Below are 12,886 nucleotides of genomic sequence, written 5' to 3'. Positions count from 1 at the left end.
GCTTTTCATTTTAGTTCGTTCGCATAAAATAAATAATAGTGAAATTCTCTATATGAATTTTACAAATATAGCCTCAATTTTATATGTGTATTTTTTATGCATGACGTGTATTGATGATAGTGAAATTGGTCGATCTCTGCAGGTGGACATGACCGCAATGTGGCTAGTGCCGCAACACGCACTGACCGGATTGTCGGAGGCCCTTAACGCCATAGGGCAAATCGAGCTCTACTACTCGCAGTTCCCAAAGAGCATGGGGAGCATTGCGGTGGCACTCTTCGCACTAGGACTGGCCGTGGGGAACCTAGCCGGGAGCGTGATAGTGAGCGTGGTGGATTCCGTTTCTCGACGAGGCGGGCGTGAAAGCTGGGTTGCGGATAACGTCAACAAGGGGCACTATGACTATTACTATTGGGTCCTCACGATCTTAAGCGTCGTGAATTTGATGTATTTCATCCTTCTAAGCCGATTCTACAAGTGCTTCGAGAAAGAGAAAATTTAAATTTTATATCATCACTATATTTTCTTTTTCTAATTCATTAAATAAAATAACTACGTACGTCGGTCCTTTCCCATGTGATCAGAATTTAATAAAAGAGAACTTTCTTCTTCCAATATTTATTTCTTTTTTTCTATATAGTATTAGCCATATGCACACAAACTACTTGACGATATTAATACTATAGTGTCGTTTACTTTTTCAAATGATGATAATTAATGGCGGCATGTGATTAATATCGTTTACTTTTTATACTATTATGAAGAAGGCCATGTGAAGACTATCGTTTACCTTTTTGAAAAATTGACTAATGAAAGAATTAACATGGTCAATTATTATCATAATTTTAATAAAAAAGTTCTACCAAATTATGGGGTCGACGCGTAATTTAATTATGATAAAATAGATAGAGAAAAATAATTGTAGTTAATATACCATTTTATTTGATGGATTAATTAAATTTTTGCCTATTTGTTCATCTTATTCTTCAAATACACAATAATATATTTTTTTGATTTCTAATTCATTTGTATTTTTTCATGAGGAACAGTATTTTGTAATGAAAACTATGATACACTATTAAGAGAATATTTTAGATTTTAATCAAGTAGTAATTAAATACGGTATCTCAATTATTAACCTATATTGAATTTATTAATAAACTGAATTTACTAACTAAATACGGTATCTCAATTATTAACCCATATTGGATTTATTAATAACTGAATTTACTAATTAAATACGGTATCTCAATTATTAACCCATATTGGCTTTATTAATAAACTTAATTTATTACTCCACTTAATAGTTTATAAATATACGTAGTAGAAATTTTCAATTATGTTCTCCCTTTAAAAATTGCAACTAGGAAATCAAATTCCACCCATGCCGGCCTAGTCTACGCATTCAACGATTTCTTCGATGTACCAACTATAAGTCTAACTTAATACTCCCTCCGTCCCCGATTAGGAGTCACACTTTGACCGGGCACGAGTTCTAAAAAATGTAAAGAAAAGCTGGTTGAAAAAGTTAGTGGAATGTGAGACCCATTTTTTAATATTGGTTTTATAATAAATTGTGAGTGGATTGAATTAGTGGAATGTGGGACCTACTTACTATTTATGGTAAAAATAAAATGTGACTCTTAATTGAAGACGGACTAAAATGGAAAAGTGTGACTCCTAATCGGGGACGGAGGGAGTACTTATATAACAACTCAGCTATAGTCTACTAAATAAAATGTGTGTGCAGTTGCGTGACTTTGAGGTCACGGATTCAAACCCCACCACTCGTTACGTGATTTTCGGCCTTAATCGCAAGCCTAATAGAGCAGGAATAGTCGAATTCCACCAAAACGAGTTCAGAATATCTATATATTTTCAAAACAAAATTTAATAAAATGATACTACAAGATTCGACAAACCTCTCACTTTTAAGATAATTGATGAGAAATGGGATACACCAAAAATAATTTAGGAATATTATTAGTTGGGCAGAGAGAATATTATGCAGGTTGAATCATATAGTACTACAGTTTAGTCTTGTGATTAACTACGTCGAATTATATTATTATTAGTTTATCACTTTATCTTTTGGGAGTGTCGATAGAGTTTATGTATATGCTTTTAATAGAGTTTGTGTCGACTTGAGAAGAAAAAAAAAATATTGTGCGATTGTAGAAATTTATTACCTCTATGAGCTTTAATTTTCCCCTTACCATGGTCGTGATTTTTCCTTTTACATTTAATTCTTGTGTCGATGATTGATATCTGTTTTATGCTTCTTATTTATTCTTCTTTTCCTATTGTCCCAACAATAAATCATCTTCAACTATGTTCAATACTTGTGTTATTATTAATTATTTCAAGCATCTTATTATTATCTTTTCTCACAAAAATGAATGTGTCATCAACTCATGGCAACAATATATAATTTGTTATTAGGTGATTATCTAATACTTTTGTTTCTTAATTTTGTTAACTACTTTTGGTTTCTAATTTACTCCCTCTCGATCTAAAAAGAAATATTAGAGATTGAAAAATAGATGTAAGCTTAATTAAAATAAAATGAGTAAAAGAATAAAATAAATAAATAAATTGTTGGCAATTGAAACTAAAAAATATAACAATATGATTGTCTCACATCGGTGTCAAGAGAAAACTGAAACTAGTATATAAGTCTCATGGGCCCTCCTCCTATCACCAATTGGTTTTAGGATGATGGAACCCATGTATTTCTATCATGGTATCAGAGCGAGTCGCCGATTGTATCAAATTTAACTGACCCAAGACTATATCTGGGCTGAAACCAAAAAGATGACTGATCCAAATAAGTATATCTGGACTTAAAAATTGGGCCGATTGTCCAATCGATTAGAAAAAGTCCAACCCCTCCAAGGTTCACCTTGAAGGGTTTGAAGGAGGGTGTTGGCAATTGAAATTAAAAAATAACATATGACTGTCCCACATCGGTGTCAAGAGAAAACTGAAACTAGTATATAAGTCTCATAAACCCTCCTCCTATCACCAATTGATTTTAGGATGTAACCCATGAATTTCTATCATAAATAAATACTAGGAGTAATATAACTATACTCCATAATGAGAACGTTTCAAATAAATAAATTGGATCGAAGAGAAGCGACTATAATTCTTCTATTATCCAAAAAATAAATGAGTCATTAATTTCCCAGCGGCTTCGTCCACGTGGCAGCAAAATGATTGGCGACTGAAAAAAGACAGTTGACTACCGTAATTCACAGCAGCAGCCAAGCGGACCCCAAACTCCTTTCCAAATCCACTTCTGAAAATTTGACGTCCGCCTCTTCATATAAATCAAAATACGCCTATATATACACACACACATTTTACGTGTACGTATACACTCCGTTCAAGATCAATTCTCTCACTGCACTCTCTCAGATCAGCAACACAGTAGCTAACAATGGCGCCGATCGCAGTAGGTGACGTTATCCCCGATGGTACCCTTGCCTACTTCGACGATCAGGATCAGCTCCAGAGCGTCTCCGTCCACACGCTCGCCGCCGGCAAGAAGGTCGTCCTTTTCGCCGTTCCCGGCGCCTTCACTCCCACCTGCAGGTGATCCGCACTCGATTCGCTTTAATTTCCTTTCAATTTTGGTTTTCCATTGCTATCGGGTCGTGATTTTGAGTGTGTGTGTGTGTGTGTGCAGCATGAAGCACGTGCCGGGGTTCATTGAGAAGGCGGATGAATTGAAATCCAAGGGCGTCGAAGAAATCCTTTGCGTCAGTGGTATGTCTGATTACTCAATTCTCGCAATTTTGCAGGATATTCGATTCATAGAGTTTGTATCTAATTTCTGCGAAATGTGGTTGAACGTTTTAATTTTGGGTGAGATTGCTCGATTCTCGTGATTATGCAGAATGTGACTGAAGAGTTATTCAATTCTTATGGTTTATCTAATTTTCGCAATTATTGCAAAATTGAGTTCGAGGAACATATCTAGCTGAATTGAATTTATAATCAGATCAATCTGTTAAGGTTTTGTACAGATTTAACATAGATAGATGAATAAGTAGCCAACTTGAGTTCCAATTTCCAATTGTTGATTGTTGCAAACATTTACAAAATGTGATTGAAAGCTCTTCTTTTTTTGGTGAAATTTGATCATTGCATATATGTATAGTCAACATCCATACACAAATTTCTGAAATCTTCAATTAGTAATACTGTTTTCCCCTTAAAATGCTCAGTTGTAAATTGCATCCGTTCCTAATCTAGTATGAGCATTCACAAAATGTGATTGAAGGCTTTAATTTTGGGTGAAATTGGATCAATGCATATGTATATAGTTACAGTCATGCACAAATGTCTGAAATCTTCAATGTGCAACACATTTTCCCCATAAAAATGTTCAATTGTTAATTGCATTCTTTTCGAATCTATTACGAACATTTACAAAATGTGATTGAAGGCTTGGTTTTTGGTGAAATTGGATCATTGCATATGTATAGTTACATTCATGCACAAATTTCTGATATCTTCAATAAACTGTGTAGGTTGTTTAGTTTCCTTGCCTATAACTTCCATTGAATTAGACTGTTGAATATTGATACATTATTGTTTGTTTGCAGTGAATGATCCATTTGTGATGAAGGCTTGGGCCAAGACTTACCCTGACAACAAGCATGTCAAGTTCTTGGCCGATGGCTCGGGAACTTACACTAAGGCCCTCGGCGTCGAGCTCGACCTCAGTGAAAAGGGGCTCGGCATTCGGTCCAAGAGGTTCGCTCTTTTGGTCGAGGATCTTAAGGTTAAGGCTGCCAATATTGAGTCAGGAGGTGAGTTCACCATCTCTAGCGCGGATGATATCCTCAAGGCTCTTTAATTTGCTTCTCCCAATTACTTTCTTGAAAATGTAGTGCTCTCAAATTCCTGTCTTGGTATGAAATAAGAGTTGTGTTGTTGCATTTGTGCTCAGTTGTTGAGATTACTTTGCAGCTTGTTGGAGTGTTATTACAATGTTATCAAATCATCAGCTTAATTCATACAGTAGATGATTATATATCGGCCTTTCAATCTAATGCCTTTTTTTTTTACTTCCTGAACTGGAATCTGTCACATGGTCTATGAATTGTTTATCATTGAATAATGTAGGTAACATTATTGCTTTCATATTTATCAAACAAAAACTGCATGCTAAGTTGAAGTTGTTCCAAAATCAGTAACTTCTTCCCCAGTAGGTCCACTTTGTAGCAGGCTCACCGGATGCGAAGCACAACGTACCTGCATAACAATACGATATTATATGAATCGGGTTTGAACATGTCGACTATGAATGACAATAATCACACAGATACTCTTATGATATAATTGTATGAGATAGTACCTTCGGGGAGTGCAGGCTGTTCGAATGGAGAACATAGAGACTTGGCTGCACCCATTTCTCCCTTCGTGCGTGTCATAACGTCCTCCTCCACCTCCTGAGGCGAGGGAAAACAGTTAACGAAGGTCATCTATTAGTAGAACCTTCCGTTGAAAATAAAGCAACGTACCTCCTTATCGCACCATGGGGCCAGAATCATCTTCTTCTGGGAAAGTGCTTCTGCAAACTCTTCCCAGGTGTTCACAATTTGGATGCAAGCATCTCGTTTTCGCTTGGCAGCATCGAAGAGATTTTGTTGGATGTTATCGAGCATCGCTTTAACTTGCTCGACCAAGTCAGCCATGGGAATGTCACTTGTAGATGAATTATCTCGTCGGACAGCACGGGCTGTATTGTTTGCTAAGTCCTTTGGTCCTATTTCAATTCTTAGGGGAACACCTTTCATTTCCCAATGAGAGCATTTCCATTCGGCCGAATTACTATCGTTGCAATCAGCCTCAGCACGAATTCCTGCTTCGTTCAAGGACTTTACAGTGGATGCACACGCATCAAATATCAACCGAGTGTCGTCTGCATCCTTGTCTGGCACCGGGACTACGATTACTTGGAGGGATGCTACTTTAGGAGGCAGCACCAAGCCTTTATCATCACCATGAACCATTGTCATCACCCCTATCTGTGCATCACAAACAAACAGGTGTAAGGGACGAGCGAGCAACGAAAATATAAAACTTGGAATACGACATTTACCGTTCTCGTAGTGTAAGCCCACGAATTCTGCCAGACTAATGCCCCTTTAAACTCTTCTTCCGTCTTCTCTTTACCTTTTTCTCCTTTCGTGTAAGCCCGAGAGTTCTGCCCTACTTCTTCTTCCTTTCTTTTTCCTTTTTCTCCTTTCGTGTAAGCCCGAGAATTCTGCCCTACTTCTTCCTTTCTTTTTCCTTTTTCTCCCCGTTCTTTCTTTTTTTCTCCCTTTTCTCCTTTCCCATCATCAAAACAAATTGTAAACATTTTTGCAAAATTTTGGCCCAAGCAATGTGAAGTTGCTCCTTGTACACTTCGACCGGAATTTGGGACAAAAGCCTGTCATGAAGTGAAGCCATGACTCGACAATATTATTAACTACTCCCTCTGTCCACGAAAAATAGGATAATTTGAAACTGACCTCGACAGTAGTTGTATAAAGTCCACTAGCAAACTTCTCGTGCTCGCTTTTATTGCCCTTGATAACCGGAACAATATTATTAACTACTCCCTCTGTCCACGAAAAATAGGATAATTTTGAAACTGACCTCGGCAGTAGCCGTATAAAGTCCACCAGCAAACTTCTGGTGCTCGCTTTTCTTGCCCTTGATAACCGGAACAGCCAAGAACTCTTCGTAGATGCGTCGATACAGTTCCAAAATGTCTAGCACCTAATAATAGAAAACAAGAAAAGTTAATTTTCAAGACTTCTAGTAATTTAGGTACTATACGTCTATACCAAACAAGAAAAGTTAATCACCTCTGCATAAGCTTCCTCCTTTGTTGCGAATGCAGTATGTCCTTCTTGCCAAAGAAATTCACGACTCCTACAAAATTACGAGATCGTCCCACCATTAACACTATTTAACGTATCAATTTATATCACAAACGATCAATCATCGAAAAAATGGAAATACCTTATAAATGGCATAGGACTTGATTCCCATCTAACGACGTTACACCACTGGTTAAGCCTGAGAGGTAAATCACGGTGCGTCCTAACGAGCTTGGAGAAATACGGGTAAATGATCGTTTCACTAGTTGTACGAATAGCAATGGGTTGTTCTAGGACAGAATCTCCCGACCGAGCAACACTTACAACCTACAAGCAATTAAATAACTTAAATAAATCGTGCACAAGTTTTATCAACGCCTAAACCCTAAACCCTAATCTGCTTATCATACCTCTAAATTGTTCTTCTCCTTCTGTGTTAAAAGGAGAGGGAAGTAGCAGTTCTTAACATTCATTTTTCTGATTTCGACATCGAAGAAGCTCTGCGCAGAGTTTTAGTAGAAAAAAAAATTAGACAATAGGATTTCTCATGACAAAAAAATTAGACAATAGGATTAAATAATGTAACACTTTCTTGCATAATCTCCCAAATGGACATTGCCCATGGCCGCAGAATGTAACAGCCTGTTATGTCATAGAATTCAATCATCTCCCCTTTAACCACAACCTGCCAAATCATGTCACAAAAACTAAATCAGTTGGAGATTGAGTTAAATAGTTGGTGTGACATAATTGAATCAAAATATACATACCTCGGGTGCGTTATATTGCTAACTATTTAAGTTGTTAACTCTGCTAACTCATCAATACAGTGTATTAAAAATGTTAACACAGTGTATTAAAGTTCAACAAAATTATGTGTTGACATTTTAATGTCGTCGTGTTGACATTTTTAATACACTGCATTGATGAGTTAGCAAGTTAGCAACTTAAGAAAGTTAGCAATTGATCACATCCCTACATACCTCAGTGTACCATTGTTCGAAGTTGGCATCTTTGCTATGAGAGAGCCCTAGCCCTAATCCAGATTCTGGAGGAATCACACAAAATAATTTCAAAACAAAGCCATTTTCAGCATATTAACAAATGGAGAATATTCCAAATATCAACTCACCGGCGCCCATGATGAAAAAAGGTTTGGTCTTTCAACCTAAAGTGAAAATAAAGGAATCGTTTTCTATACTTACAAATATTACTATCCCATTTATAAGGGGTGTATTGCCATATATAATTACATTATCACTATATTTAAGTAAATAAATCTAATATATATATGCAATCTTTTTTATTAGTACTATTCTTTAGTATATTATTATTATGTTATAAATTAATACTAAGTAATTAATATAAGATCTCAAAGTAATTTTAACATTATGAATTAATACTTAATTATAATAATAACTATAATTATAGTATAGTAAGACTCACTTTTTATTTAAATAAAGCCCAACAAAAACTATACCTTAAATATTTTTCGGCCCTAAAACAAAACAATTAGATAATATGGAATAATATGTTATTGCATTTAACAATATATTTATTATTTAGTCGTATTGTTATTAGGATTCGTTTTACATAATTAGAATAGGAATAGGATATCTTTGTATAACCTTATAAACATGAGTAATTAACCTAAAATTAAATCTCTTTATTCTCAGATCTCATCATCCTAGTTCTTCTCATCTGGCAAATTTTCTCTTCGACTGATTATCGTGTTTTTATTCGAAAGAAAGCTATGACGGAAAGGGAGGTAAGGATTGCATGATATTTCACTCAATTAACCCCTTTTTTCTTGTAATTATACAATATTCTTTTGTTTAATTTGATAGAGTGATTTGAACAGCAGAGGGATAGGATCAGCCAATTGCCGAATGATATTCTGATGTCTATAATCTCTCGATTGAGCCTCCGCGACGCCACTGCGACTTGCATACTTTCAACTTCTTGGCGACATCTCCCTAGCCACCTCACCCGTCTCAATTTCCCGCCATATAACTCCTTTAGAGGATCATTGAAAAAATACACTAGGATGATCGACCAAGTCTTGAATTCTCATAGAGGCGATCGCATAAAAGAGTTCCGATTGGACGCGCGCAGATGTGGTGGCGAGTTTGAGAGTTGGTTCGAGTTTGCTGTATCGAAGAAAGCTGAAATAATTCATATATCTGTCTGTCCCAGGGAACTGTATCATAGGCTTCCAAACGCGAATGGTCTTGAATGCCTTAAAGAATTGTATTTATCTAACATTCATATGACCGATCAAGACTTTGGCTATTTGGTCTCCACTTGCGTTGCTCTTGAACGTTTCACACTTTACTATGTTGGTTGGAGAAATGTCTCAATTGTTGGCCTTCCGAAATTGAAGCATTTAAACTTGTCTCATCTTTGGAGAACTAAGACTGTTGTGATTCGCGACTTGATCAGCCTTGTTTCTTTGAGGTGTTGTGAATGGACGGGTAAATGGTGGTTAGGAGAATGTAGCGAGCAACTTAGTAATCTTCCGAAGCTTACCAAACTCGAACTTAGAAATCATAGTTATCCGTTGGGGCATATTGAGTTCCTTGCCGGAATGCCATCTTGCATGCGCGACCAACTCCAATTACTGTTCCTCTCATGTAGGACCCTCACTAAGGTAACGATTCATCTTTCTTTTTTTCTTTTTTTTTTCGACATGTCAAATGTTAATGTACATGTGATTTTAATTTCAGTTGAATCATGATTTGTCGTTTCAACTTGCAAATCTGAAACATCTAGAGATCATGTTCTGTATGAGGACCGATTGTGAGAGGGGCGATTGGCGACATGTCATTCGTTTAGTTAAAGCGTGTCGTTCGTTACAAAAACTTGTTATAAAGGTATGCACTGTTCTGAGCATCACCAAAAGATCGGTTACAATTGTTTTGTGATATTTTGTTTTCGAGTTTTATATGACTATACAGAAATTGATCAAATTTCACGATTTAAATTGTTATTATTCCTATTATACATATATATTGACACATGTTTATAATTTTTGTTGTAGTTTGGGGAAGTCAATGGCGAAACAGTGGATCATACTCTACATTACAATCCTCAAAAGTGTTTGGAAATTTCTGGATATTTGGGTTATTACGCAGAACATGGATTAATTTTGGACCTCATCAATAATATTAATATTACATCTCTTCAAAAAGTGAACTTTGTGGCTCCTCGTGAAGCGGCATTAGGTCGTGCACGCTTTGATTTTGAACATATTAAATCAGTTGATTTCTTAGTTATATCTTAAGTATGATGTTTATTTATTTGTTGTTAGTTTAATTTATCTTTGTACTTATTAAATCTATTAGTGTATAATCTTACCTATGACTTTATTTATCACTTGTTAATTTATTTTAATTATTTCAAGATTTTAATTTTGGACATATTACAAGAGTTGGAACTTTTAAACATATTAGAGTTTATTTATTTATTTAACTTGAATTGAGTTTAAAATAATTAACATGTTCAAAACCGGTGGGTTTTACCATTTCTTTGTTGTATAAAATCCTTGACATGTTTAGAATTTATAATTAACGATTATTCGAGACATCAAAACGCGCTATGAGGAGTAAAAAAAATATATATATAATAATATACAATTATAGTTCACGTTAATAGCCATATTATATTTCCATATAGTTCTATATTATATTTTCGTTTAATTTTATATTGTTGATTTCCGCTCAAGCTTTCCCTCATATGGAAGTATTTATTTATTTATTTTTAATTATTTTATGCATAAAATGATAATATATAATATTTCTATAGCTGATAGGATTTTATTTAATTTATTAGTATAGGAATATCATTAATTATTAATATGAGTAATAAACCTAAACTTTCTCTTTATTCACAAATCTCACGATTATCTCCTTCAACTCGCATCGTCTTCGACTGATTATTGTGTTTTAATTCGATAGATTAAAGCTATGACGGAGGTAATAATTACATAAAATTTTACTCAATCAATCTCTTTTATTGTAATTGAACTATATTTTTATCAATTGGATAGAGTAATCATATTATGTGAATTGCATATGGATAGGATAACCAAGTTGCCGAATGATATTCTGATATCTATAATCTCTCGGTTGAGCCTCTGCGAAGCTATTTTAACTTGCATACTTTCAACTTTTTGGCAACATCTCAATAGCTACGTCACTCATCTTAATTTCCCACCATATATCTCTTTTAATGGAACATTTAAAAATTGCATGAGTATGGTATACCAAGTCATGAATGGATATGTGTATGGACATGTCTATTGTGATTCGCGACTTGATTAGCCTTGTTTCTTTGACGCTCTTTGAATGATATGTGTATGGACAAATGAATATAGTGTGCAACTTTGTAATATTCCGAAGCTTACAAGTTGAATTAGACTCTTCTCTAGCGTGATATTTTTGTGGCTGGATTGTCGGTGTTTGCCGAAAACGTTTGAGACGATGACGAGAATTGTTCATTCTTGTAATATGTGGTGTGATCCAAATTATTGTTTTCTTTTACTTTTAATTAGCTATAGTTTATGATTTAATTTCTCATATCTTAATCATGTAAATCAGTGATTACCAATTAATTCGATATAGTGACACTATTGAATTTTTTTTTTATTACATTATCGTTGAAAAAAGTCCACAAAAACAACCTCACAAGAATCTAGATCATAAAAACATTAGAAAAACTATACTTGGATGTAGCCGTTAAATATGAATTTCATAGCAAACAGGGAAAAAAATCAATGATAAAAATCACGAGTTTTGGATTTGTTCGCAATTATCCTATGACTACAAAAATTTATGAAATTATATCTGATATGATAGTCGATAACCATACGCGGACGTCGCCTACGATGAATTAAATGATGTAGTCTATTCATACGGAAAAGAGTGTCGTTTCATTGGAATATGTTACACGTGAGGTATGTAGTTTTTCACCGTGAAATTAAATAACTGAGAACAAGTCCAAATTTTATTATTTTTCTTACTAATTTTTAAAATTGCAGACAGACCTGAATTTGACAAAACTTAGAGCATCCGCAATGGTGCTTAGGCCAGCCATTCTCTCCTCTGCCACGTCAGCAACACTAAAAAAACCACCTGCCACGTCAGATTTAGGCCAGCCATAGGCCAGCCGCAATAAAAACAATTCAAAATATACTACATTTACGGAATTAAAATTACGATTAAAATACGGAATTAAATTTAGACACGTGTACGGGAAAATTCATTAATTGCATTTAAAAAAGTTACATAGATAAAAAAAAAAAGTACATGCATAATAAAGAAAAAAAACTATCGCCGTGCAAGTCCTCCGTGCCCACAACTCTTCAATTATATCCTTTTGGAGTTGAATATGAGCATCCACTTGGCGCATGCTTGGCAAATTCCTTGAGTCGGCCGGCTTCATCGAGGGGTACCCCCTGTCGTACACTAGGGGTGGCCGTTCCGTGGCTTGGACCGGCTTCATCGTCACTGACCCAACTAGTCAGTTGTACGCCTTCGTCTTCGACGATCATGTTGTGCAGGATAATGCAGGCGTACATTATCTCGGGAAACCGCGGGTACTGCAAAGTAGTCATCGTACAGCCGCCGATGTGCAGCTACGTGATCCGAGATCAATCACTGCTCGGTGGTGGACAACTCGTGGAGGGCGAGGTATCGCCTGCTGTTCCACCATACGCATGTACCGCTCCATCCCGCGGTTCATGTAGGCCTCCATAGCCTCGTTCATCCTCCGTTCGTACTCCTCGGGATCCCCACCACTACCGCTACCGCTACCACCTGCGTGATCCATCGCTCGATGGTGCTCTTGAACAGAAAGTTAGAGAGAGAGAAAACTCGTTAAAACAAGTGGTGCAAATGAAAATGAAACGAAAATCGCGTTTATATATGATTTAAAAAAAAAAAATCAAAAATCGGCGCTGGCCGATCGCTGGCCGATCGGGCCTCCACAATGGCGGCTAGCCG

General features: G+C 35.8%; 4 protein-coding genes across 4 annotated transcripts in view; 3 read left to right on the top strand and 1 right to left on the bottom strand.

The window, feature by feature from the left end:
* LOC125193305 (protein NRT1/ PTR FAMILY 1.2-like) overlaps positions 1-502 on the top strand; it is a 3,705-nt gene extending 3,203 nt beyond the window's left edge. Inside the window, exon 5 of the mRNA XM_048091075.1 lies at positions 15-502. Coding sequence (XP_047947032.1) covers positions 15-502 — 488 coding nt within the window. The remainder of the gene's footprint in view (positions 1-14) is intronic.
* Positions 503-3,357: 2,855 nt separating this feature from the next.
* On the top strand, positions 3,358-5,063 carry LOC125196382 (peroxiredoxin-2). The gene is made up of 3 exons (XM_048094872.1): positions 3,358-3,597; positions 3,692-3,771; positions 4,614-5,063. Exons 1-3 carry the CDS (start codon positions 3,443-3,445, stop codon positions 4,865-4,867), a joined length of 489 nt encoding a protein of 162 aa, XP_047950829.1. The 5' UTR covers positions 3,358-3,442; the 3' UTR covers positions 4,868-5,063.
* Positions 5,064-5,200: 137 nt separating this feature from the next.
* LOC125193304 (proline--tRNA ligase, cytoplasmic-like) lies at positions 5,201-8,026 on the bottom strand. Its single transcript, XM_048091074.1, has 12 exons — positions 8,017-8,026; positions 7,868-7,932; positions 7,471-7,569; positions 7,295-7,384; positions 7,027-7,211; positions 6,870-6,936; positions 6,658-6,780; positions 6,339-6,448; positions 6,116-6,158; positions 5,535-6,041; positions 5,369-5,462; positions 5,201-5,265 (listed from the first exon to the last, which is right to left on the bottom strand). Exons 1-12 carry the CDS (start codon positions 8,024-8,026, stop codon positions 5,201-5,203), a joined length of 1,458 nt encoding a protein of 485 aa, XP_047947031.1.
* Positions 8,027-8,564: 538 nt separating this feature from the next.
* Positions 8,565-10,167, top strand: LOC125193303 (putative FBD-associated F-box protein At5g56440). Its single transcript, XM_048091073.1, has 4 exons — positions 8,565-8,652; positions 8,746-9,534; positions 9,611-9,757; positions 9,925-10,167. The coding sequence occupies exons 1-4, from the start codon at positions 8,638-8,640 to the stop codon at positions 10,165-10,167; spliced, it is 1,194 nt and encodes a 397-aa protein (XP_047947030.1). The 5' UTR covers positions 8,565-8,637.
* The last annotated feature ends 2,719 nt before the right edge of the window (positions 10,168-12,886 follow it).

This window comes from Salvia hispanica, chromosome 6 (genome assembly GCF_023119035.1).
Source record: "Salvia hispanica cultivar TCC Black 2014 chromosome 6, UniMelb_Shisp_WGS_1.0, whole genome shotgun sequence".
Classification (NCBI taxonomy): Eukaryota; Viridiplantae; Streptophyta; class Magnoliopsida; order Lamiales; family Lamiaceae; genus Salvia; species Salvia hispanica.
The sequence above is the reverse complement of the archived record's forward strand: the minus strand, read 5'-3'. Positions and strand labels throughout refer to the sequence as shown.